The sequence below is a fragment of the Anser anser genome, assembly GCF_964211835.1.
Source record: "Anser anser genome assembly, chromosome: 4".
Taxonomy (NCBI): Eukaryota; Metazoa; Chordata; class Aves; order Anseriformes; family Anatidae; genus Anser; species Anser anser.
Genome location: NC_139724.1, coordinates 20,583,671 through 20,609,804, shown reverse-complemented (window position 1 = coordinate 20,609,804; position 26,134 = coordinate 20,583,671). Strand labels below are relative to the sequence as shown.

The 26,134-nt window shown below is 37.6% G+C and overlaps 1 protein-coding gene across 6 annotated transcripts in view; it reads right to left on the bottom strand.

Moving 5' to 3' along the window:
* SORBS2 (sorbin and SH3 domain containing 2) overlaps positions 1-26,134 on the bottom strand; it is a 160,006-nt gene that overhangs the window by 67,125 nt on the left and 66,747 nt on the right. For 3 of the 6 annotated variants that reach the window (XM_083836402.1, XM_083836399.1, XM_083836403.1), the window contains 5 exons: positions 15,963-16,012; positions 10,167-10,259; positions 8,097-8,123; positions 6,949-7,073; positions 5,378-5,995 (listed from right to left, as the gene is read on the bottom strand). In XM_083836402.1, coding sequence (XP_083692528.1) covers positions 5,378-5,995; positions 6,949-7,073; positions 8,097-8,123; positions 10,167-10,259; positions 15,963-15,972 — 873 coding nt within the window. In that variant the 5' untranslated portion in view covers positions 15,973-16,012. The remainder of the gene's footprint in view (positions 1-5,377; positions 5,996-6,948; positions 7,074-8,096; positions 8,124-10,166; positions 10,260-15,962; positions 16,013-26,134) is intronic. The other 3 variants (XM_083836405.1, XM_083836406.1, XM_083836404.1) reach the window with 2 other exon arrangements.

The window sequence follows — 26,134 nt, the reverse complement described above, 5'->3', positions numbered from 1 at the left end:
ATGAAGTTTCTCAGCTTTGAAGGGAAAAACTTTAGTATTCTGGCTGGTTCCAGAACTCTGTCATAGGTGTAATCATCACTCTGGCAAAGAGTGGCTGAAAAGGTGGCTGAAAACAATATTTTTTTTTAAAAAAGCAAACTGTTTAAACCATTGAAAAAACTGGTCTTTTTCAACATGGAGTGCTGGCAAGCACTAAATAGCAGATACATTTGGCTACTGGTAAGCCATATTCTTCACCACTGCGAAAAATATGAGAAAAACAAGGTTGAATACATTCAAAAAACCTCAACTTTTAATACCAGTTCCATCCAGTGTGCTTCAAATTAGGTTTTGTTATTTTCATAGCCCAAGAAATGCTATAAGAAGTCATTTGGATTAACTGTCAAACAAGTATTTCATCTATTAGAATGATGAAACATTAGACTACATAATTATCTTGGGCTGTGGAGCAACACTTGAGAAATAAATATCAACACTGTCTTGGAACAAATTCAAAGTCTTAAGCACAGCTTTCAGCTGGTCTTCAGAAATGTTCACCTTCCACCAAATATTAAAATGTCATGCCTGAAGCATACAGTTTCCACCCAATTCACGTGAAGTAGACAGGCGACCCGAGAACAGGTTTTGTCCTCTATCATATTAACACAAGATTTGTGGAGTGCTGCAAGGTTACTCATGACACCAAAGTACTGGCCTTGCTTCAACAGTCAAGACACAGATAAGGAGACTCAGAGTGAATAAATTCATTTTGTTAATAAATAGCAGAGTTTAGTAGTTAACATTCAAATTAAACCCATACGCTTGTACAAATGGGTAAAAATACCTCTATTTTTATTGATAAAAGCTGATGTCAAAATGTCCAAACCGATGCTGCAAGTTACATTCCTATGGCCGTTTTTACTAAGTAACTCTATTATTCTAAAACTCAACGTACGAAGGCAATTCAGCCCTTGTGCAAAAATGCACTAGTGATATAGATGTGAAAAGGAAAATTATGTGCTGGATTTTCTTTGCTTGCTGTCTGTCCCCAAAATATTGAAACTGGTCTCCTCTCCCTTCTACATTACTCACTACATTGTCAATACCTACCATACAATAATGCCTGTATTAGATAAAGCTGTTCAGACATTTTTTTGAATTATAGGTTATTTTCTTAGATTCACTTGTCTACAGCTATAAGGCTGGCCAAGGAAATTTCTAAGACAGTAGCCTTGATTCATCCATGACACCAGTACTAAATCAAGTGTTCACCATCTGTGGAGTTCAAGCAACCAGGGCAAATGTTTTGCACCCTCAGTTTTAGAGAGCGGTATCTAGAACAAGATAGCACTCATAAAAGCAGGAACTAAATGAAGATAAAAATATGAAGTGTTTATTTCAGAAGTTGCAGCTCAGAGTTCTTCCATCACTTTAGAACTTCTACTTATAAGAAGCTTGGACAATAAAATTTACTTCCATCAGTCTCATATTAACAAATACTAATTTCTTTGTTGAAAAAGATTAAGATATGCAGCATGGTACAGAGTAGCAGGATCTCTCAAGACTGTAAGTAAACCAAAAAAAAAAAAAAACACCCTAAAAACACAATACTGAGTAACTTGAATGCTTCTCTTTTCATGTATGCTTTTCAAGGGTTTAACCCTTCTCTGAGTAGGAGTGTTTACAAAATGTCACTTGGTGAGTCATACCACACTTCTGCTTGCTCCTCAAGTTCCAGCAGATGAGCTCTGAAATGAAGTGCAAATAGGAGCACAGACATAATGAGAAAAATTGAACAATATTACAAAATTGTTGTGCATGAACTTGTTGGGCCATACAGGCTCTCTTTTTTTACAGTTGGCTGTGTCTTTGCACGCTTTGTGACATCATATAGACATACGTGTGCCATATGCACATAGGTACCCGCACACACACAACATTTCTCATTTACTACCTCTTAAGAAGTGATGATTAGCCAATCTTCCTCACTCCCCTCCATATATATAAACCCAGCTGCAGAGGGAGGGAGAGTTGTTTGTTTTTATAATGCCTTTCTGAATGTATTTACTTTTGTGAGTTCCTATGGCAGCTTTCAACATTGATGGTAGGTCTTATCTATAGCCTAAAAGCATCCCTAAAAAAAGAAAAATTTTGAATTGACAGACTATGGTCTGCTTATATAAGAGTAACTTAACTGCTATGCAAAGTCGTGTAGAGCTTGCAAATCTAAAACTATTTCAACAATGAAAATACTATCATGCATAGTATACTTAATTTGTCTGTGTGAGGGAAATTGTAAACTTTACCAATACCATGAGATACAGTGCAGAAGTGGATCACAGTTTTTGGCATTCACTAGAACAGATCCAAGATTTCAATCAGAGTTCTCAGAAATCTTTTCAGACATAGAGTGGTAGCCTTTGTTTCTAACTGTAGCTGATGGCATCTTGGCTTTGGGACCTAATCTGATGCAGAATTTTGCAACGTCTTATATGACGACTTATACTCGTTTCACTGTATGTATTTTAACACAGACCTAGCAAAAACCACTGGCTCCACGGCTCGACCGTGATGCTAGATACACCTCTTCATACTAATGTTTAGAATTTATTTTGATGTTGAGCATCACGGATGATGTCAGCTGAATTTTGCAGGCAAAAGAACAATAAACGGATGCAGCCTGAAAGGCATGTATTCCTTAATGATCCCTGTGATCAGCTCAAATTTTCTTGTTTTATTCAAAGAACTCCAATTGACAGATTGCTTATTGTTCTTCCCACACACAGAAAGCAAGGAGAATACAGAAAAATAAGTGTAGAATTGTCAAACAATTTACAGCTAGTTTTGAATTTTGTCAGCTCATCATGAAACTAAAATAGATTCTAAAATAAAAAGAAACTGCAAAATGTGTTTTGACTTTTAAAATTCTAAATAAAAAAGAAGTAGCTAGAAGATGAGTTATTTACGATCATTCTGGCAATTACGAGTTTTAGTCTGGATGTTAAAAAAAGGTATTTCCCTTAATATCTGTTAGCTGTTGTAAGACCACTTTTGTTTGAGAGACACTGATTTATCTCCACATATATAATGCACCATATTGTTAACAGGCTGAACAACCATTTTTAAGTGAAAATAAAACATACAAATGCTTAAGTAGTATTGACTACACCTATGCCTGTACTACTGTCTGATATCAGTCGATGCCCATATTTAAAAGGCTTGCAAGCCTGCCTCCTGTAATTTTTGGACTTATCCTATCTATCATGAAAAGCTCTTACTTAGCCTTCGTTACTGTTTCTGACATGACTTCACTGTGGCTCTTGCTTGAACTGACTTTACCTGACAAAAACAGTAGGTAGTGAACTGGTTCTTCTCAAGGGTAAAGCAACTTGTTTTTCTCTAAATACTCTAAATTATTATGTGTATTCCAATAGAATGGTTTTGACACTAGTTCTCTCTCTAATCTTACAGACAAATTTCATTGCAAGTCTTACGTGCCTCCCTTGGTTAATGGAGTGAATTCAAAAGCAGCATTGCAAACTGTAGCCATATAATTTCACAGAGCTTTGTTCAGTTCAAAATTTTCACTCAGAGTTGAAGAAGAAGGGAATATAGCTAATGCAGACACTTTTGGCTTCCAAAGTGTGGTTGAGTGTGATGCTCTGAAAGAACCAGACGTTTTACTACTATTGACAGCTCCAGGGCTGTCGGTGGACTTCAGGTTTCCAAGGTTGTGCCCTGTTTACTTCAAAGTAGACCCACTGATTTCAGTAGGACTAGATAAACAGATATGCTCCTGACTGAGACAAAGGTGTCAGGCAGATATGCTTAGACGTATAGCAACTCCTAGATCTAACTGAAGGCACTTCAAACTCAGATAAACTGGTACAGCAGTAGATATAATAGAATAATTAACTTTTAAAATAGAACAATCTTAACTAGGTAATGCAGAGCAGAAATAACAATTTATTCAGAACTCACTTTCTGGCAGGTATGTATTTGTTGTTGTCTTATTGCTCATAGACTGATTTGATCTGATTCAGTACCTATCAGAACAGCAATAAACCCGGCTCAGACACCTCTAGTCCCTAAGAAGCTTTTCTGATCCCTTCTAAGACCTAGCTATCTGCTCCCTGGCAGTCTTTCAGTATAGGCTATAGTTCCCCAGTAGCCTGATACGACTCTTACCTACCAAACCAACAATCTTGAACACGTTCAACAGCTGCTCCTCAAAAACGTTAATAACCCTTCACTCCCTAGTATTCCACCTGGTCTAGCTACTCTAAGAGGAATATTACCAGGAACCCAGAAATAAAGTAAAATTCTGTTCATCTGTTTTTGCATAGAAGCTTATCTCTGCTTCAGATTTCATGAATGCTTTTTAATGCTTTTTTTTTCTTTTTTCCTTTTTTTCTTTTTTTCTCAAACCTACTCTGGGATTACTGGAGGTTTCAGAAATGCTTTAAAAACTTGTATCTTTAAAATAACAAACAATAATAGATAAAAACCACACAAAATCTTTGCCATAATTAGTATCTCTGGTACACAGCAAAATGCATCAGAGAAATCTGGGCTCACTCCCACAGGTGACTTTTAAAAAAGACCAAGATTATTTGACATGCACATAGAAGTGACGTTCGTATTCTTATTTACTATGATACTTGATAGCATCTCTTTAAACATGAGATAGAACCACTTCTGTAAGACATTTGGCTTCTTTCCTAGACTACATACTTGGTATTCCCATTTCTCCCTGATGAGATCTGTACAGCTAACAAAGAATTTTCATCTCAGTACACGTTGGGTTTGCAAGAAACAGAGGGACTTAGAAGCGCCTTGCCTTGTGATACTTGATGTGCATGTAGTTGACTTAAAAATATTTTATCAATTCTTTTTTTTTTTTTTTAAAAAAAAAAAGGGCTATTGCGCAGATCACAGGAGACAGCAATGACCAGCCTTGCTGAAAGAACTGAGAAAATTATTTTTGGTGGGCCTAGGAAACTGCCAGAGCTGCATTTGCAGAAAAAAAAAAAAACAACACTCCGTCCAGATGTGATCCTTCCACAGTACCTACGGCAGCACAATGCTTTAATGCTTTTCTCTCTAGGAAGGATCATTTAAACCCACAGTTCACTAATTTCCTATTGTGCATTTGCACTCCATAAAATGCTCACAGAGGAACAAGGAAGTCTACTTTCCAGCTCAGCTGGGTTCAAATTTTTTATTTTTTTTTGCAATACCCTTCCAAAAACTTCGTTTTGTTCAGTTCTGTTTTGATCCACATGACAGGTAGTTTTACCCAGAAAACAAAAGGTCTAACTTTGATAATATAACTAAACAGAGTTATTAAGCGATTCATGAATGATCTAAAATAAAAAAATGGAAAAATTAAATATACCACATGGCATTCTGCAGCCTGTGAAGAAGGAAGAACTGTAGACTTTTGTCCCAAATCCTTTGAAGACATCTTTGAAGTGTCTGGAGAAATACTAGGTGGATGTTCTTGGATTTCAGGCTCTGCTTTATTGTCAGGGATGGGAGCTATCTGAACGGAAAGAGATGTTGTGTGTATCTCAGGCATGGGGTTACAGGCAGGTGAGACAGGCCTTTGTGAAAATATTGGCACTTCAACAGGCTTGAGCTGTTGCTGTGTATTACAATGAATGCTACTTGCTGAGTCTTGTGTCCGGGTTAATTTAAGGGTAGATACCCTCCGCTTTTGAGTCTGTTGTCTTTGGCCTTGGTGGAGAGTAGCACTAATACCAGCTACTGTGCTTGTGCCTGCACTGGAGATTGAGGTCAGTGGTTTAGTGATTTTTTGTGCATAGGACACACTTGTGTTAGATATTTGAGAAGACATTATCTTCTGGACAGACTTCTCATTAGTGTAATAGCCAGTATCTGTGGGAAGGTGTTTATCTGGCTCAGTTGTTACTGCCTGGAGATTAATTCCGTTCTTGTGATTAGTCACTCTTGCTCTTTGAAAACTTTCTTTTCTAGGGGGTGGCAGAGGTGCCTTATTTGCCAAAAGCATCCACACACAGCAAAATAACATTGAAGAAGAAACAGAAAGAAAGTAAACGTTAGCAGGAGATATAACTCAGTTTTACTTTTATCTTTAAATAAAAAAAACCCTAAGAACTATGGGTTCCATCCAACATTGTTCAATTCAATGGAAAATTGAATTGTTCAGGTTCCCACCACCTTTAGCTGTACAGCTTGTATTTAGAAAACCAGATGTTCCATTTGCTCACTGAGTAAACTGGGTTCAGAAGGGAGCCAAAATAGGCTTTATTTTCTTAAAAAAAAACATGAAATTATTACACAATGAAAATTATTAATGTGAAACTGTTCAGATATGTAAATCATTTCCAAAATGTACTACATGATTTTAGATGACAAGCTATTATTCACAGGTAACACACATATTTACAACAGACAGGCCTCTTAAACCACTGAATTAAAATAGTAACAGAAACAGTATTGACAACAGTATGTTGACCTTTTTTGGGCAGATTAATATTCTTCAAAGTTGTGTTTTTTTAGTGCTAATTGGATTGTTCTGCAAAACAGGCAGAAACATCTTATAATTGATAAACTTTTATCCTTCAATATCTTGATAACTGACATTTTTTTCAGAGTGTAAAACATTAATAAGTATTCTTTGAAGTCTGGGAACACTCCTGGAAAGCTTTTATTTGTGTTTGACTTTTTTTTTTTTTTTTTTAAAGCTGCCTATCTTGTTCATTGAAAGAAATTTCTGGTAATTAACCTGCAGGCATGCATCTTGTGCAGAGTATACTTTATCTACACAGCAAAACAGTTTGTAATCACCCATATGTATTGACACTATCTGGAAGATATCAGGATAGCATTCCCATAGGAACATCCCATCTGTATATGGTGTCCCCCCCAAAAACAATTCACACACAAATGCCAAAGAATGAAACATGGTGTGTTCAGTTTTACCTGAGTTGGTGATTTTTTATCCTGTAGGTTGGGCCGCACACTTCTAAAACCTTTTGCTGTGAGAGATGAACTGCTAATGTCTCCATTCAGTGTCTCTCTACTTCCATTATTGTAAGATCTCCAGGCTTTTGTGAGGAAAAAAAGAATCAAATTATTATTATATATATATTTGTTGTGGTTACTAGATCTATATTTTGCTATCATCATATCAACCCAACTATTAAGCAAACTGTGGAAATTTATCTACTACACAACTGACATTGCTGCTGATATCACCATGGAAGTGGCAAGAATAGGGCTAAAGCTGCCACTTGCAAACTTTTTATAGCTTTAAAATTTTGAAAACTCATGACTGACAATACTGTTGGTAGCAGTTTTATAGCTCCCCACAACTTTCATAAATACTGATTTTAGCTCTGGGAGTCCTTCTGAGATTCTGTTGTTTCAGACCCTGTATAAGGCTGACTGAAATACTTTTACAGATTAGGTTCTTGATCTTCACAGCTGTGTCAGATTTTTGAAAAACATACCAGACCATGTGAAGTTATTCTATCATGGCAATTTCACCTCAATACCTGATTATCTGTTCCAATCTTATTTGCAAATCTGAACAACACCTCAATTTTCCAAACAACCGTGTTTTGTCTTTATCATCAGAGCTGAACATCCCTCAAGACACTCTTCAAATATAGGGGAAGATATTATCCTATCTCAACAAGTTACAGATTTGAAGACAAAATATTGAAGATACAGATTTGAAGACAAAATATTGAAGATAGAGGCTGGGAAAAGTAACACATTATGTGAGCAGGCTGCTAAGAGGGGTGGGCAGAACTTGTAATACTGAGTAAGAGACTAAAAATGAAATAGCAAGTGCCACTGAAGCTAAAGGTGGCAAATTAGCAGTCTGTATCCTCCCACACAACTAATTTTCTGACAACATACACTGTGTTATAGGAAATACTGCTTCCCAAGTAAGACCTTAATTTGAGGTCTTAACCACCTGTAGTTATTATTACAAATTCAGTGGTGCTTTCCTTAAAGAATGTAGATGTATGGAGTGATGAAATCAAATAAATGGAAGATTGTTATATTTCATCCACTTGTGCAGTATTACACTGATGCATAAATAACAGTTTTTTATTTACCTGAATCTGGAGACTGAGAATCAGACCCTAAAAAAAACAAGCAATATCAGTGTGTTAGAGATAAAATAATCAATTGTAAGAATGATAACATTTCCAGTTACAAAACTACACCTAGTTCCATGTTCCTTGCTCATAAATACTCGGGGTGTCTTAACATGCAGCTACGCTCACAGGGTTAATTTCAAAAGGTAGGTTTGCAAAAAGATGACAGTGACTCAGTAGTCAGTGATGCCAGGATGGATATGTTTGCTTCCATTTATTGTTCTGTTGCCATGACTATGCAGATAAGACTACTGAATTAAATTTCATCAGTGATCTAGTGAACATGTTAAGATCACACCAAAAAATAAAAAAAAACAGCAGAACATCTGGTGCACATTGTTTCATCAAGTTTATTTATGTATTTAGATATTTAAGTCACTGATTAACTAATCATTTTGAATTCTGGGTTAATTAAAAAGCAAGGCTTTATCTTAGGGAACTTACTGAGAATTACATACCTACATATTTATCTTTACTGTCTGCAATAGATACAATTCCCTTCTTTCACTTAAGTATGTCTCAATATTACTATATCATAGATACTAATGTTTACTGCTCAAGGTCTACAGAAGTCTACAGTGTGCTGTTACTGTTAATTAATCACTACTATTTCAGACAGCCAATAATAAATAAATATTTGCCTTCTTTTTTTTTAACCCCAGTAAATACTATGATCTGCTACCATCTAAAATTTAGATATCTAAAGAAATAACATTCTTTTAAGATCAGCTGGAAAGGTTTAATTCAAAACCAAGAAAGATGTCTACAGATTGTCAGGATTTTCCTCCCCCTTCACACCAGAATGTGTGAAGCTTTCTTCATCACTTCAAAGCAAACACTGAAACTGACACATACATATTGCCAGCACACAATAGATATGAAATTCTGGTGTTTTCTTGGATTACTTGTAGATATATCAGTGCTTTTTTCTCCCCCTGAACAAACTAGAATTATTACCACTCTAAACAAATTAAAAATAACTTATAATGTGCAATAACCTAACCCACTAGGATTATAGTACTATTATTATAGCAACCATCACTAGTTTTAAGTGCAGTGACACGAGACATTAAGGGGCTGGTACTACATGCTTAAACAATAAAAAATTATTAGGATTGCTAAGAAATAAGGATGCAATGTTTTCTTGAATCTTTGTATGCACAGTAATCTCAATGATCCTTCTACCATCCTTACCTACAGGAAGTTGCAACCAAGTTTTTGATTTCTTTCACAAATTCCATCAGAATTCTTATTCCTGGGGACTACCCTTATATTATAAAAGACATACAAAACAAAGACTATATGTTGCAACTACTTTTTGGCTCATTCTTTATTCAACTTCCTATATGATACTTGGTGTGAACACACATGTTCATATTGGTGTAATTTAGTCCACACCACTCAAGATTCTTTAATGACTTGTACTTAAGAGTAATTAATTCAGTAGTGAACCTGGGCAGCTGATATCCATTTCATGTTGCAAAACCAGACAGGAGTACTGCTAAGAAACAGCCTCGTCTCTCTACTGAACATTCAGCATGCTTTTATTGTTTTACACATTTCTAGGAAAAAAAGTATCAGAAATATTTTTAAGTTTATCTGGCTTAATATTTTTAAGTTTATCTGGCTTCTGATGATGATTTTGCAACAACATACAGATTCTTTTGAAAGCCGCTTTTAAAGCAAGTTATAATAAACAAAATCTACTTTTCATGCTGTATTATTTTATAAAAAGCAAATAAAATGGGGGACATGAGGCCCAAAATATGTATCAAAGTTAATTTTATAAATAACTAATTCTTCCTAAGTCTTCCTATTTATTTTTTCATTAATGGCTATTGAGCATTGATAAAGAAAAATGAAAACTACTTTTTAAAGAGCATTGAGCATTGTAGAACTTAGTAACAGACCTGTGAGTGGAATAGAAAATATGGTTACCCTTCTTCTCTTTGCAGAGTAATATTGCAGAAACATGTAATGCTATAGAAAGCCATTAAGAAGTAGAATCCCTCCGGTTAGTTGTTATACCTGAGGCCAATAGGTTTGGAGAACTCTGAACCCTCTTCACAGCTGTTAATGTGACAGACATTGCAGCACGTTTGCGAGCACACCCACCGCTATCTGGAAGCACAAAACAATACAGACACGAGCCCCAGACAAAAGAAGCAAGTACATGCAACGTATCACAGTGTGAGATAGGCCAAACATACATGAAAATAAACATGCAGTTAGGGAACTGCTTCAGGTATGTGTAAATTTGTGAGTTTCACAGATTAGCAGAATATATAGAATTTCACAAGGTTTAAACAACAATAAACCTCAAATAATATAAACAAAGAATGTAAATATTTAATACTTAATCCACTGTGGAAATACATATGTTCTGTTGCCTGAAAGACTGCTTAATTGTGTTTAATTACTGAAAAAACAAACAAGCAATCAAGGTGAAGGATTAAGCATTCCAGAGTAATAATCAATAATCTGCACTGTAAAATAATTTCATTGTATGCATTAGAAAGACACCATTCATAAAACGTAAGCCTATATTCATTAGCTGACAAAGTACTTGTGTACAGCCCTTTAGATCCTTTAAACTCAAGAAACAAAATTATTAAGGATGGTATGCATTCTTTTTTCTTTGGTGCAACGTCCTTGGTCTCCCTGCCCTCCCTCCCTCCCTCCCTCTCTCTCTTAATGGAAGATAAACACATGTATGTCTGGAACCTAACAATATCCTGAGGGAACAACTTGAAATCTAAATCTGAAATCCCTTTGAACAGCTAGCAGTGTAAAAAACCTTCATTTTGGATCTTGCTCGACTTCTTTCTTTCTTCAGTCTTTGCTCCTCTCTCCCTTGGGGCTGTCATTCTGTTTTTAGTTGCATTTTGTTGTTTTTAGCAGGTGGCTTTCCTACAACTTAGCTTTTCCAACTCCATCATAGTTATAAAAGGTAATAGATATCCTTCCTGATTGTACTTAACTAGAATATTTTTCTGCTCTTCAATATTGTCTATATTTTAATTTTCATATTTGGTATTACTGAAGTTTCATGTAGGCCATGAACTACAACTATGATAGAGGCCCTAATGCTTTTTAGATCTGTGTCCTGCGACACCGAGTTTTATCAAATTATGCTTAAGGGAGGCCTGCAACCTATTAGTGGAAAGTATTTCCTATGACAGCAGTAATTCGAGCCACAGAGACATCTTTAACCCACGTCTCCAAGCGAAGTGAGCTGCTGGTGTTTCTTTCCTCTTTCCAGTGTTCCCCCCAAGTAGCAGGGACATGCATGAAGCAGTTGGTAATGCTGACAAACATCTGAGGCACTGCCCCAAGTGTAAGTGGTTCTAAAGAATCACTGCCAGTTCCAAGTCTCAAGGCAACGGGCAAGCTGATTTCAGGCAGCAACAGTCTAAAGCAATACATTACCTGAAATTAATTATTGGTACTGGACATGGGAAACAAAGACAATGGTTATTGAATCTCCACATTTGTTTTAATTTGCTTACATAAACATAGCATGGCAATGGTAATTAAAATCACATTTTCTATTCTTGTATTGTTCTCTCCACTGACATAAAACGGAAGTAATTCCAGACTTGATGTTGCGGTTTTGTTCTTACCTGAATCATGGCAGATTTCGACAACATACTTTATTTGATTAATACAAGCTAGCAGGCGAATAATTGTTTTATACTATCACATCTTTTATCCCAAGTGATGCTTTATTTGTATTTTTCAAGAGCTACCTACACTAGTGGTCACACACTCAGTTGCACACTCACTCCAGTGGCTGCTGCAGGGACACACAGGTCCTCTGCCCTGCAGTCCAGCTCCAGCGGCTGGCAGGCACACCTCCAGACACACACATGCACGTAGCTTCCCCCCAACTGGAATGACTTTGGAAGGAAATTAATAAGACAGGACAGACTGCAATGATCAGGCTCAGGCCATGGCCAGACAAGCGTACTGACCAGCAAACTGTTTATGCTTGAGCAGCCCTTTCCAAGCCCTTACACTTATATTTTCCCCCAGAGTTGTCCCTCCCCAAGTCACCTAAATTCCTCCCTTCCACTGCCTTTACTTTCTCCCCTAAGCATCTTATAGCAAGTCTTGTGCAACCCTCAGCTGCTTTTTCCCCTGCACTTCCATAATGACTCCTACAACCCCAAGCAGCAAACCTCCTCTTAGTTCAAAGCTGATCTGGAGAGCTGCTCCTGATACGTTATCTTGATGGGCTCCAAGCCTGGACCCCAGGGCTGAGGCTCTCCTGGAACAGCTTTGAAAAGGGCCCAGAGAAGGTGCTTGTCCCTCAGAAGTCCTTAATTTAGGTTCTGGCCTGCCCTTGTACTCTTCTAGGCTTATGGAGCTGGGCCTTTGATAGTGCTGGGATGCTGCTGTGAGCAGCCTGGCAAGGTATTATTTGGGCTTCCCCTCCTGCTGTTGTCTATCTGAGATCCTTTGTGGGTGTGCAGATGAGCTATTACCACAGAAACCTAACTGATTACCCAGGGGAACCTCCTATTATTTGGTTCTTTGATACTGCTAAATTACAACAAATAATGATTTAAAGAAGTAAAGTTGTTGTAGGAGAACATTTGAACAATCAAGCTGTATAACGTACTTTGGTGCTACAAAAATGGCTTTACAACCTATTCAGGAACTCTGCAGGGACCCAAGAATTTCTATTCTTGTCTTTCAGATGATGTAAGAGATTAGTCTATGTGATGACTTACATTAATAATTTTAACAATTGCAAAATATTTGTGAGCTTCCAGAACCGCAGACTTTTTCACTCTTGGCTGCTCTGTATGTGCCTTGCTTATTGGAAACAGATAACTTTTAAAATTAGATGCATTTACCAAGCATTATCTGTGCGAAACGCAGCCAAAATATTTATGGATAGACACTAAGAATCTATTTTAGCGTATTAGCTTTTATCCATTCATAACTCCTCAATGCAATTACTTCTCCCCAACATCAGCTTTGCATGCGTATATGTAGTATGAGCAATAAACACATTTATCCTGTGCTGTTACCTGAACTTCATCGATAACTCAGGTTTTCTGTCCTAGTTTCTCAAAATGTCCGACCAAGGTAATGACGCTCACCAAATCTGTGCAGTACTTGAAGACTTGTTGATGAAAAGCCCTATATATAGTTTAAATTATTACTCTGTTGATGATTGCTTAGTCTGGGTTTAAAAAGGCACACATTCTAATAGACTACTATTTTTAAATTATGACAGAACTCGAACACCAAGAGCAACTATGAGCCCTTGGTTCTTCTCAAAACCTCTGCTGTATCTAATGCCTGTTTTCTTGCTTTGGCAAATATGTTTTGTTGCCTTTAGCTGTTGAGTATTCCTTCCTAACATGTGGTACAGAATTAACATCAAATGCTAAAAAATCCCTCCCATATATGGTAGAGTAATGGAAACCAAAGCTCTTCAAAACATTTTCTCTGTAGACAAAAATATCTTCTGCAGGGTTCACTGAGATAGACTGCCAAGTCTGCAGCCACAGGGAACACTGGATTAGAGGAGCTCGCTCTAAGCAGCAGATTGACTTTTTCTTTTTAAAGCTGCATATACACCAGTCTTTGCCACTTGAACAGCTACTGGCATCAAACTAAAGTGAGCATTTATCTGTAGAAGGAATTAATCACAATCCTATTTTAAAACAAGACAGTGGCAAATTAATAGTATCTGATAATTTCTGATTTTGTTGTGCACAAACCCCTGTTATAAAGCAATGAAACAGCAAAAAATAAAAAATAAAAGAACCTCTGCGTTCATTTATATTCCAAGAAAACATAGAGTCAAAAAAGAGAAATAACTAGACCAGACCTCTGCACAGAATGGCTTCCATCTCAGCCACACTCTTCCCTAGTAAAGTGACACTTCACCAACAGACATGTATAAGATGTTCACTTTTACGCCCTACTCACTGGATTATTTTTTTTTTACAGTCAGTAAGCAATATACACCAATAGAACTGATATGCACTTTAAAAAAAATCAGTACCTCCTTTTAGTACAGCTTGTAACATGCACATTCATACACAAGGTGAAAAATGTTTTCACTGTTTAAGTGCACAGTAGCTTAAAGATCATTTTACAGTCATGGTATCTTTAGGAAACTGTACAAGATTTCTGTTGTGTTTGGGTCTTCAAGTCACCTATGTGATCAGAAGACTCACAATCCACAACAAAAGTCATTCAGACATACAGGCTACTTAAATCTCATGTCTATTTCTCTTGAGAATTTCAAGCTTATGAGAAATTTTTATATGACAGAACAAGGTCCTACTTCAGGGCTGCAGTAACCCAAACTGGTAATTTACATCTCTGACACAAGCCATGTTTTTCAAAGTAGAAGCTATAAAATGACATCTATCATTTTAACCCATATGATTACAATGCAATCATAGTCAAACATCCGATGCTTGGCTGAGTTATTTCTGAAATTACAGGTCTAAGAAGCAAGCGGTATATCAGTGCTACCTTCATTATACAGACTGACACGTTTAGGAAAGAAGTCTTCTCCAAAAATGCAAGAGGGTAGGACACATTTCAAATAGTATTTCCGTAAATTAAAAGTCTTATCAAAACTTTGTGCCATTCCTGTCCCATTGCCCCAGTTAGGGTCTGGAAAACAACACAGAACAGCTAAAAGAAATCCCATCCCAACTAAGAAACCTTGTTTCTCGTGCTTAAAACAGTCCCAAATGTAGTAGGTTTCACCACAGCCAAATTGTTTTAACTTTGTACTAAAAAACATCCTTGTGAGAAGCCTGTCCTAGAGAGTTCCAGTGATTGAGACAATAGGAAACCAGGGAGCCTGGCTAATACAGCAGTCCGGGTAACAGCAAATGATAGCACGGAAATACAAACTCCTTGGACTTAGAGCACACTGCTGAAACACCCAAACTGGTAGCTCAGGTCCTCCAGTCCATTTTGCTTATTTCGAAATATCATGGCAGTTGTCATGGTGCAGTGCTGGGGTCAGTGATAAAAGCAACTGGTTTGGAGAGTATGGGTGTCACATCCCTTGTGTCACAGTTATTCTGCAAAACAGACAGTTCACCTGCGGAGTATAAGGGGGTGACTTATACCCCCTGAGGGGATATAAGGGAGGGAGCCCAGGATTTCACCAGTCTGCTTTTTAGAGGCCTGTCACCTCTTCCAGAAAAAACAGTAGCATTATCTATCGACTTCAATGATTTGGGAGCAAAATATTAGAATGTTACAGATCATTAAGGTAACCTCCCATAGCGTGGAGTATTTCATTTTGTCAGTATGTCTACCAAAGGAACTTAAGAGAAAATACAAATCCCTGTAAGTACAAAGTAGTCATCCTCCTCTGATTGCACAAATGCAGCTAATAATACAGGATAGTTTTTTATACGCCCCTTGATTTAGTGACAGTAGAGAATGGAAACAAAACATTTTTAAACCATGTGCTGTTAGGAAAATGTGATGTTTTAGCATCACTTTTCCAGAACCGTTATGCCTTGAAACATTTTTTTTGCATAAAACGTACACATACAAAACTGAAACATGTAACTTAAGCACAGAAAGCTAAACATGCATGTATATTTTATGTATCCATATATATATCCATACATACAGAAAGATGTATGAAATTTCATATATGGAACAGAAATGCATATAAGCAGACATACTACTAAAATACCTTGTTTAATTTAAATCCAGCACCGATTAAGATATAATTTGTTCATCAACATTTAAATAAATCTGGGACCTTCTCTGCTTTCTAAACAACATATAAAAGTAAAGAAAAATCTCACAGAAGCAGCATACCTGTGTTCATTTTGACACTGGCGGATTTGCTATAAAAGTCTTCAGATTTCCTGCAGAAAATAAAATGATCTATTAATTTGCACAAGACAAGAATTTGTGGTACAAAATGGCAGCAGGACTTCTCAGAGGAGTGGAGAATCAGTGTGATACAAATGACAGACCTATTTTAATGTGGCTTTAATTAAATTGGCACCACTTGCCCTTCCAAAGTTAAAGATGAGCTGTTGCTTCCATTATAAGCTACTCTATTTCCAAGTGTTTAGTTTCTCTCTTGCAAACATTTTCTCTGGGATAAAAAACAAAAAACAAAACAACACAAAAAACAGTGATTGATTTTTGGTCTTGAAACTTTAAATTAAAAAAGATTCCCGTACAAGAACGTGGAAGTGTTTTTAAAGGCTACTTATAAGCCTTATTTGCCTTCTATGCAAAAACAGATATAAAGCATAGGTCTCGCTGAATATTTTTTAAGCAGCCAAATTTAGCAGGTCTTTTCCATAGGTTTCTAAGAAGTAGACATGGCTGTTTTCATCTAGTAATTTAACATGTCTCTACGGACAACACTGATGTTCTTAATGTTGCTCTCTGCATTGCTCTGCACAGAATCGGGACATGTTTTTGCATCCCCAGGAGTCCATTTCAAAAGTCCCAATGGAGTCAACAGAGAGTGAATCAAGTCATTATATATTTGGTTTCCAAGCACAACATGCTTTTTAAAGGTAGCTACTTGCATCAAAATAATGCGTCCAAAAGCTGAATCACTTATTTATGTATCCCAACTCTACACAGTTCTTACAAACAAACACCAAAACAACGACAAAAACAACTACAACCGTAGAAGAAGCAGGACATCCTACATTAACAGGCTACTTTGACCTACTGTTAAAGTTTAGCCACACCATGCAGACTCAAAGTTTAAGTCACAGCAGCGACTCAAACAGTATTTCCATCTACTGCAAGGATATGTTCCTTGGGATCAGGAACTCCTCTATTCAGCCTCTTTAAGACACTGCAGTAGCATAAAAGGATGAACAATAAAGAGGGATGCAGACGGGTTTTCCAAAGAACACCGTATGTAAGACTGACAGCACTCTGGGCACTAGCCAATCCCAGCTGTATGGCACATGCGTGCTGCCCACTCTAATGTACTACAGTGAGTGGGCAGAAATGTTGAAGGCCGAAAAAATGAGGGCTAAAATAATCATTCTCCCTCAGTGCTGTTCCCAAGTCAAGCTCAGGATAAAGCAAATGGAAAACCATGTATTCTTTTAATTTAATAGAGCTTTACAAAATAAAAATAGTCCAATAGAGCTGGGTACTTTGGAAGTACGAAGGTATGCATGAGTGACCCTTTTTGTAATGGAAAACTCAATATACTAATATTTAATACAAGTAAACACAGAATACCAAAATAGAATTTGAGCTCAGCTCAACAGGTGCCCTGAATTACCTGTACCTCTGAAGTGACACATAAATTGCCATATTCCCTTGCATTCATAATGAAGCCGGATTTCCTGCTGCTTGGAAAATTTACTGTTTAGGGATACCTCATCTTACAGTATTTGAAGAAAATACCTGGACTCTGCTGATATTATTCAATGTCAGTTTTGTGACAAAAAGGATGCAAGATGAAAAACCCTACTTAAATGCTACGGAAATAGCTATCTGGCAATGAATAAAGTTTTAATTACATTCTTTTTATGCTGCAGTTATCAGTAAATTACCAGAGAATTTCTGAAAGACCTTTTAAAAATTAAGGCAAATTACTTCTATTTTGTTCTTTTCTTTTCTTTTTTTTTTTTTTTCCTTTTGATTAATCATATTTGACTGACATTGACTTATGTAACAGCTACAGAATATTCTTAAAGCCTCAAATTCCTCCAGTGCTTTCAGGCTGCTAGAGGAGACACCACACTTTCAAGGCTCCTTTATCTTGGAACTGAACCGCTGATGGTACTGCAAACAAGCCATGAAATGCAACATGATATTTATTTTCAGACCCAACAAGTACAGATCTCTTGGAACACGGCAGTGCCAAAATGATTTCTAGCAGGTGGCTTCCATATATTTACATAAAGTGTGCTCAACTCTTACTCAAGTTTTAACACAACACTCGGTTTTAGCACTATGACTTTGCCCTCCTAAGTGTTTTCCTATCTGAACAGCTTACGCTGCATTGCTGACACTCAGCAAAGGACTGCACACAAATCACTAACATTTCCACATTAATCTCATTTTGCTAAGGAACAAATGAGCCCTGTATACCTGAAACCCATGCATGTACATAAGGCAATAGAAATTTAACTCACGCAAACAGAAGGCCTTGCATTTTAACTAGCTGCCAGAGCTCACCTAGAGTTACCTGCAATTCTCTGCTGGCAAAGAGCTAAAATAGCATTCAAATACTTGATACTGGCAGTACGATCCAAATGAATGCAATGAACTTAACAGCCATACCTCTACAAGTAACTTGCTTAACATCGTTTCAGACAATTTTTAATTTTTAAGATTCTTACCTCAAGAAATGAGGGGAAGGGAACAAAGGGCTTTGTTTTGTGCTCCTGTTCCTACTTTGTTTCCTGAAAATTGCTCTGTGTGAATGGATTTCTAGATAGCTCTAATACATAGCCCTGAGAGAGGCGAGATAAATATTCCCCTGAAAGTATGAGATACTCTTCACAGCCAAAAGGATGCCTAATGATCAGCTAAGGCATTCAGCTCTTAGAAGCTGTAATGGAAGGAATGCCTATAACTATCGTGCAGACACAAAGTGCTACTGGAATGCATTGATTTGCAAAACCAGAGACTGCTGGTTCAGTCACCTAGCTCAGGTAGGTTTTCCACCAAATTCATAGACTCCTTATTTCTTGATAACACCACAAGGATTATTTCAGCTCAGCAATATTTTGCACTGTGAGTGGTTACTGAAAACACTTGTGGGAATCTCACTACCGCCAGCTTTGCTTTCTCCTAGAGACCTTGCAGCTAGTTGTGATTGCTTCTCCTGTTCCTGATAAGTTCTGAAGTGTGGGGTACTGCAGGGAGCCGTTCTGTCACCCCTTCTGTTCTACATTTATGTGGAGCTATAAAAAGGGTTAGTGACAAGTCAAAAGAAGTCTCTCCGCCCTCAGTTTATTCACACAAGATGCACCTCTTCAGTGCTAGAGGTTTAATTATTGATCAGATGTTAGAGCACCTAAGGCTGTAAGGCAGGAGCCTGACCATCCAACCAAGCATCAACTAAACAAATGTGAGCACATGCTCTGGGAATGAAAGCTTAAATGAGCAGTAGTTGCTATTATCTGCTTGCACCTTACTTTCAGGGTCCTGCTCTGGGCCCAGGAATGTAGACAATTTCGAAATGCCAGGCTTGCTAGCAGTGTAGCTAACCAGCGTGCAAACTCCAGAATGCTGGTTGTCTTCTTTCTTAAATTGTTTTTATAAGTCAGTTGAGGAGCAAGGTGGTAATTTACCTTGTTCGGTATGTTTTGAATTGGAGCATTCAGACTATTGCCATTTCACTTCCAAATAAGCTAGCAGTTTCCAAACGGATTGTGTCTGAAAATATTCTTGACCTATTCTACTTAATATAGTCAGAGCATGAAGGAGGCTCAAACAGAAAATATGTATTATATGCACAATCCCTCTTTCCCAACAAAAGCAGACCCTACTGCTACATTACAGTATCCTTGGTGCTGAGTACTGTGGTAAATTGTGAGTTTGATTGACTAGAACCAACTAAACATGTTCCCCTAGTTATTAAAGGTAACTTTATAAGATGACAGAGACCAACCAGAAAGCGTTAATGGACCAATGACTTTAAAGAGGTTTTAAGTTACCTATTATTTATCCCTTAAGATACTATAAAAAGCAGGATTAAAATATGCTCTTCTGATCTGACATTTATATTCATTTTCAAGCAAATTCCAGTATGCACATTTCACAGTTATCATCCCTTGTAATGAATTTCACCCCAAGGACTTTCAGTGAGAGGAGCAATTGGCATACATAACAGAGTGCAGATGGATCAGCAGCAGGATAGATTTGTGTGAGATCTGGCTGGAAAATGATCGATTTTTGTTGTCTTAGGTAGCCAGCAGTGCCCATATATTTGAAGGGGACAGAAGCTTTTCAGGTTTGCATGAGGAGAAGTGTCAGATGTGCATTAATGTTCTTTCACAACTTGAGCTACAGGCAGCAATCTACTTGAAAAAATATGTGCACAAGTAAGGAGCCAAATCAATCAGAGATTTTACTCCAAGGATTGTTTATTCATAGTTTAAACATGGTAGGTGATCTACAAACCTTCCATGCATATATTTATTACCAAGCAGGATTATATATCCTACCGCGCACGTGGTTTTAACCCAAATAATAAAGACTGTACAGCATTACTGCTTTTTTCCCTGTAATAGGTCAATGTATTTTATATGCCAATTCGTTCACTTAGGCTGAGTCCTAATAAATGGGAGACTTGACAGTGATGTAGAATTTAACCACTGGTAATGGCATTGAAAGATATAACAGTGCTAAATAGTACTTTTCTGATATATGTTTGTATCTAAAACAATCATAACTATAAGCTCTAGAACATAATGAAGCTGATTATATTATTTCTCTCTATTTTAAAATAAATTGTTTCAGACTTTTAGCTGTAGTTGGAGAACTACAACAATAAGATCCACTGGAATGTGACAGGCAGGTTGCATGGTATTCAGGAGTAGTCAGTACAGGATCAGGGAAACCTGTAACTACAGAAGCTCAGTTTAATCATCTGGGGAGACAAAAGACTAGGAGATCATAAGCTGGTCTAACTGACTGGAAGAAGAAAAGATCTGTGTTGGCACAGATTCTTTCTGAGGTAGGAAAGGGATAGCTAGTTAAACAAAATTTCTCAAGCACTCTAGCAGGGCATGAGTTACATTCCAGTTGAAAACAGGTGATTTCTGAGCAGTGTGGAAGGACAGCAGAATGAAAATGGAAGCTGGATTTATGATTTTTTCATAGTTTGCTAGGTTGTAATTGGGGATAAAAACTTGAAGGTATTCCAACTGTCCACAGTATCACTAAAACTGAATCAGGTAGGTATCTAACTTGCAACATAAACCTACTTCTCCTAGCAAATAAAATGCAATCATCATTATTCAAGGCACTGATGAGATTTCATCTTGAAACCCACAAGTGGTTCTAGCTCCCATGACCATGAGTTCAAAGAGCAACATGTACCGGGGAATCCATCACAGAAGCCTATGGCTGATCACACTCTATAAACACATCGAGGGAGTTGACATAACTTGAGGAAGTAGAGGAACAATGTTGGCACAAGAACTGCTATTAACTATTTGTCTTAAACCTAAGTTGAAAATCAGAAGGTAGTTTCTATTCGTGGCAGCCATTAAGGTCTGGAGCATTTATCAGGAGTGCTATGGTCAAAATTAAGAGCCTGAATTAGGCAAAAATATGTGAAAAATGTGTCTGTCTGATGGAAGGGGAATAAATCTGATGACACTGGAACTTCCTTCCAGGCCTTTGACTGTTTTCCTAACAGATTTTTTCTCTGAGAATGCTATAAGTGCAAGATGAGGAGAAAATATTATTGTGTTCTTCTTTTCCTCTGTTTCTCCATAAAGCAAAGAAAATAAACTAAATACTTGATGAGAGAGAAAAAGCCACGAGAAGATAAAGAAAGATTACATGTTTCTAAACTGAAGGTTCTTGACAGCAATTTTTGTGGTCATATACAGCATGGGAAGAAAAAAATAGCAGTTGTATTTAAATTGCCATCAGGTTAAAAGTAATTACAAAATAAACTTGGACATTTTCTATTATGTTTCTTGAGCATGTAAGTGAAAAACATCCAACCAATGACATTTTGGTTTTTGCTGAGAGATGCAATAAGCTAAGACAACCCCACATTTTTAATGCAAGTGACATACCCATGGAAAACATCTTTGACACTGAAGAACCCTTACAAATACTCCACTATGACAGTGGTTTTGAATTGATCTGAATTTCTACTTTCCCTAGGTTCCAGTTTGCTCATGGAAGTTACAGGGAGCTGATGTACACAAAATGTTCTTCACGTGTAAAGCAGCAGAGAACAGAAGAACAATCGCCTATATATTCATAAGATTGGGATCTGTAGAGAAAGAAGTTGAGACATTTTCTCCTTTTGTAGAATGATTTTTACTAGATGTGTATTCTTTTGACTAGCTGTGTACTAAAAACAAACTAAAACTTCTGCACTTAGCTCTAAATTGATACTTTCTGTCATCTCAAAATACATCTCAGACACTTCAACATCAAAATATTTTTCTAAAATTTAACTGCAAGTATAAGAGAATACAAAAAGAGTTCAAATTGCAACAGGAAGAAAGGTGACAAACTGCTGCTCTTATGTTCTGCTTAAAGCTCTGCCATTAGAGAATATTTTATTAATAATTCCAGTCTTGTGTTTGTGGTGGTGTGATTTTTTTCCCATTATTTTCATGGTTTAAATATATAGACAAAAAAGAAAATTCTTTCTACTTACTGACTTCCATTTTTCTTCAGGCACCTACTGCTGTTTTTAAAATTGTGAATTCCTAGCCTTCAGTGCTGGTTATTTTTGTTTCCAGCCTTTGGTTACCTCCTTTGCTGTTGTTTTACAGGAACTTAGTGTTTGTTCAAATTAATTCATTCTGTAGGCTGGAAATGATTTAAGATTACCGTAGGACACCATGTCACTGAAGTAGTTGTGCAGCACATCTGCAAGTGAACATTTTGGGAGGGAGGAAGTTGACTCATTGACTAGAAGAAATCAGAGTTTTTTAGGTGATTACGGAGTACCAAAGATCATTCAAAGGACGCTATTTCTTTATGCATGATTTCATTAAACATATTGTACCTTAACCTACCTGAGCCAAATTTGTGCAGCCCTACTGAATTCAGTAGAGCTCTGCTAGTTATCTGAATTGTTAATCTAACTGGCAGAATTATTTGATTTTAGTTATACCAAGAAGCAGTGATAAATAATACATGTAGAACTGGTATCATAACAGGACTGCCAGACTATGTATTAAAAATGCTAGAACTTTAAATTTCATTAGATTTTATCAGCACAGATACATTCTCTTAGCGCAGCAAAGTAAATTCCTAATGTTTAGCACACTAATTCAGTTTTTTTTTTTGTTTTGTTACTGTGTATGAAAGTATTTGAAGGGAGTCACATTTTCCAAGCTGCAAAACTAGCTGATGACTTACTTCTGAACAACTTGCTGATTATTTGAGTACAGTCAAGTACTTAAGTTTGCCTAAGCTGAGGCAAAGTAACTTCAACATTAGGGTTCACAGACATCATCACAAAACAGACCTTCAGTACAGAGTGCCGGGAACTCATTACCCATCCTCATTTCCTCAGTTAGTTTGGCAGTTCCCTTGTCAGGTAAATCTCAATGTTGCAGATGCACAAACAAGCCTGTCAGATGAGCCAGAGCCCATACAAGAGACGGATTCCTGTTGCAACCTGAAATTTACATGGTACTTTGAGACTGGTGGTAGAAAGCAGTTCTGCTCACACACAGATACCCAGAGGAAAGATTTCAACAGCTGGATTACCAGAACATAGTGGAGTTCACTGTGCCCCCTAGCTCAATACCTTGTTATACGCAACCTGTCCAATTTTCTCCCTAGTGGAAGAGGGTACTAGGTAGTGCTAGCAATACACAAACTTTCTAGATCACACTTTGGAGTGATATGGAAAACACTGAGAGAAGAGAGGTCTTATTAGGACATGCCAATTATTTCACCATGATCAAATACCTTAGTTTTACTAAATGCAGTACTTAACATATGTACCCAGAATTCACGTTACTGTCAATCTTTTTAGACATTCTTTAGAATTTCACCTCAAATTTTTATTTCCCAGAAGATCTAAATAAAACAGGCATTATCCAACTAATTCTCCGTTTTTCTCAAAACACACAAACTCCAGATAGCATTAGAATTATGTTTCTGTTTAAAACACATCATGTGAAGGTTAAATGTGGATTCATTAGCCTTCCATAATTAACAGACATGTCAAGCATTAGCAAATTTTACTTTCATCATTCATTTTCTGGACTTTGCTAATTACTGGTCACTTGAATGCTTCAAATATTATTAATTTCTATGTTTATACGGTATGATACACAATGCGTTCCTGCTCCTTTCTACTAGATACATGACATGTAAGAATGACTAAACATGCCTAAATCTCCACCTAAGTATAATTCCTTCCAATATGTATTTTTTCCATGAGTCAACACCACTCCCACTAGAATCGGTGGAAATAGTGTTCATTCATGAAACAAAAATTCTTTCCTGTTTTCTTCCATTGTTTTTGCCTTTTAAAGTTAAAAATATGCTTCCCTGAACTGCTGTAAGGTAATGTTACATCTATTTAACAGAGCTAGACCAATGTGTGGAGTGCTATAAGATTCCATAAGATATTCTTAAGTATGCTGAAGCAACAAGATTTAGTTCTGATCTTTTTGTAACATGCTCATAAAGACAATGTAATGGGAAAAATTAACTAAGATGATATATCTTAAAAAATTAGAAGGATGAAAATATTCCAGCGAATAAGTTCAATAGATCACACTGCAAAACCAGTACTTCTATTAAGTATTTGAAACTTATGGCCAATTTTGGCAAAGTTTGAGAGAGCCAAGAGTCTCTACCAAATCACAGGCTTACATGTTCTATGAGCAATTCCCATGAAGAATATAGATATTATCAAAGCCATATGAGTGGTAAACCCTAGCATTATTAGATACAAATGAATAATACTGGAAGGTGGAATTATAAGCTGTGTGTGGATAGTTGCACATACCTTATGACCCCAGACACAAAAAGGCGGGGGGGGGGGGGGGGGGGAAGACTTGTTAAATACCAGGTAATCTTCAGAAATTACCAAGGAGTAGATTTCTGTTGTCTGAAAAGGTGAAGACTTGAACCAAAGACATGAAGACATTCATGTCAATATCCCACATGGACTCTCTGATGAGCCCAGAGCAGCTTTGGTGTGATTCATTGCCAAAGGGTATGTCTACATTAGCAAGCAGGCATCAAGATCTACGGCAAAAGAGCAGGTTAGGTGTTGGAGGGTGACATCCACAGAGGGGCTTGACTTCAGATCGGCTGTAGTCTGGCCCTGGGGACTGGGTGTCTTTCAGTGTTGGAAGCATGCCAGGCACTCTCCCTGAGCCCATCTTCCAGTTTAGGTTTGTTGGTGTGTATCCAGGTCTACTTTGTGAACCCACACTGATGTAAACCAAAGAGCTGTAAAATGTGAAATGATCACAATATTTTAGCTTGGGGTGAGGAGCACAGCTGTGAAGCAAAAGCTAGAGCAGATATATTCACTGTTGATCTGAAAAGACATAAGGTTTCTTCAGTTTTGCTGCTCAGGGAACTAGTTGTCACATGGTAGCCTTTCAATCTGCAGTGACAGGGGCCAGTCCTCTTTAATATCTTTATCGATGATCTGGATGAGGTGATCGAGTGCACCCGTAATAAGCTTGCAGACAACACCAAGTTAGGTGCGTGTGTCGATCTGCTCGAGGGTAGGAAGGCTCTGCAGGAGGATCTGGATAGGCTGGACCGATGGGCTGAGGCCAACTGTATGAAGCTCAGCAAGGCCAAGTGCCGGGTCCTGCACCTGGGGCGCAACAACCCCAAGCAGAGCTACAGGCTGGGAGATGAGTGGTTGGAAAGCTGCCTGGCAGAGAAGGACCTGGGAGTATTGGTTGATAGTCGGCTGAATACGAGCCAGCAGTGTGCTCAGGTGGCCAAGAAGGCCAACAGCATCCTGGCTTGTATAAGAAACAGTGTGGCCAGCAGGGCTAGGGAAGTGATTGTCCCCCTGTACTCGGCTCTGGTGAGGCCGCACCTCAAGTACTGTGTTCAGTTTTGGGCCCCTCGCTACAAGAAGGACATGGACGTGCTCGAGCGAGTCCAGAGAAGGGCATCAAAGCTGGTGAGGGGTCTGGAGAACAAGTCTTACGAGGAGCGGCTGAGGGAGCTGGGCTTGTTCAGCCTGGAGAAGAGGAGGCTCAGGGGTGACCTTATCGCTCTCTACAGGTACCTTAAAGGAGGCTGTAGCAAGGTGGGGATTGGTCTATTCTCCCACATGCCTGGTGACAGGATGAGAG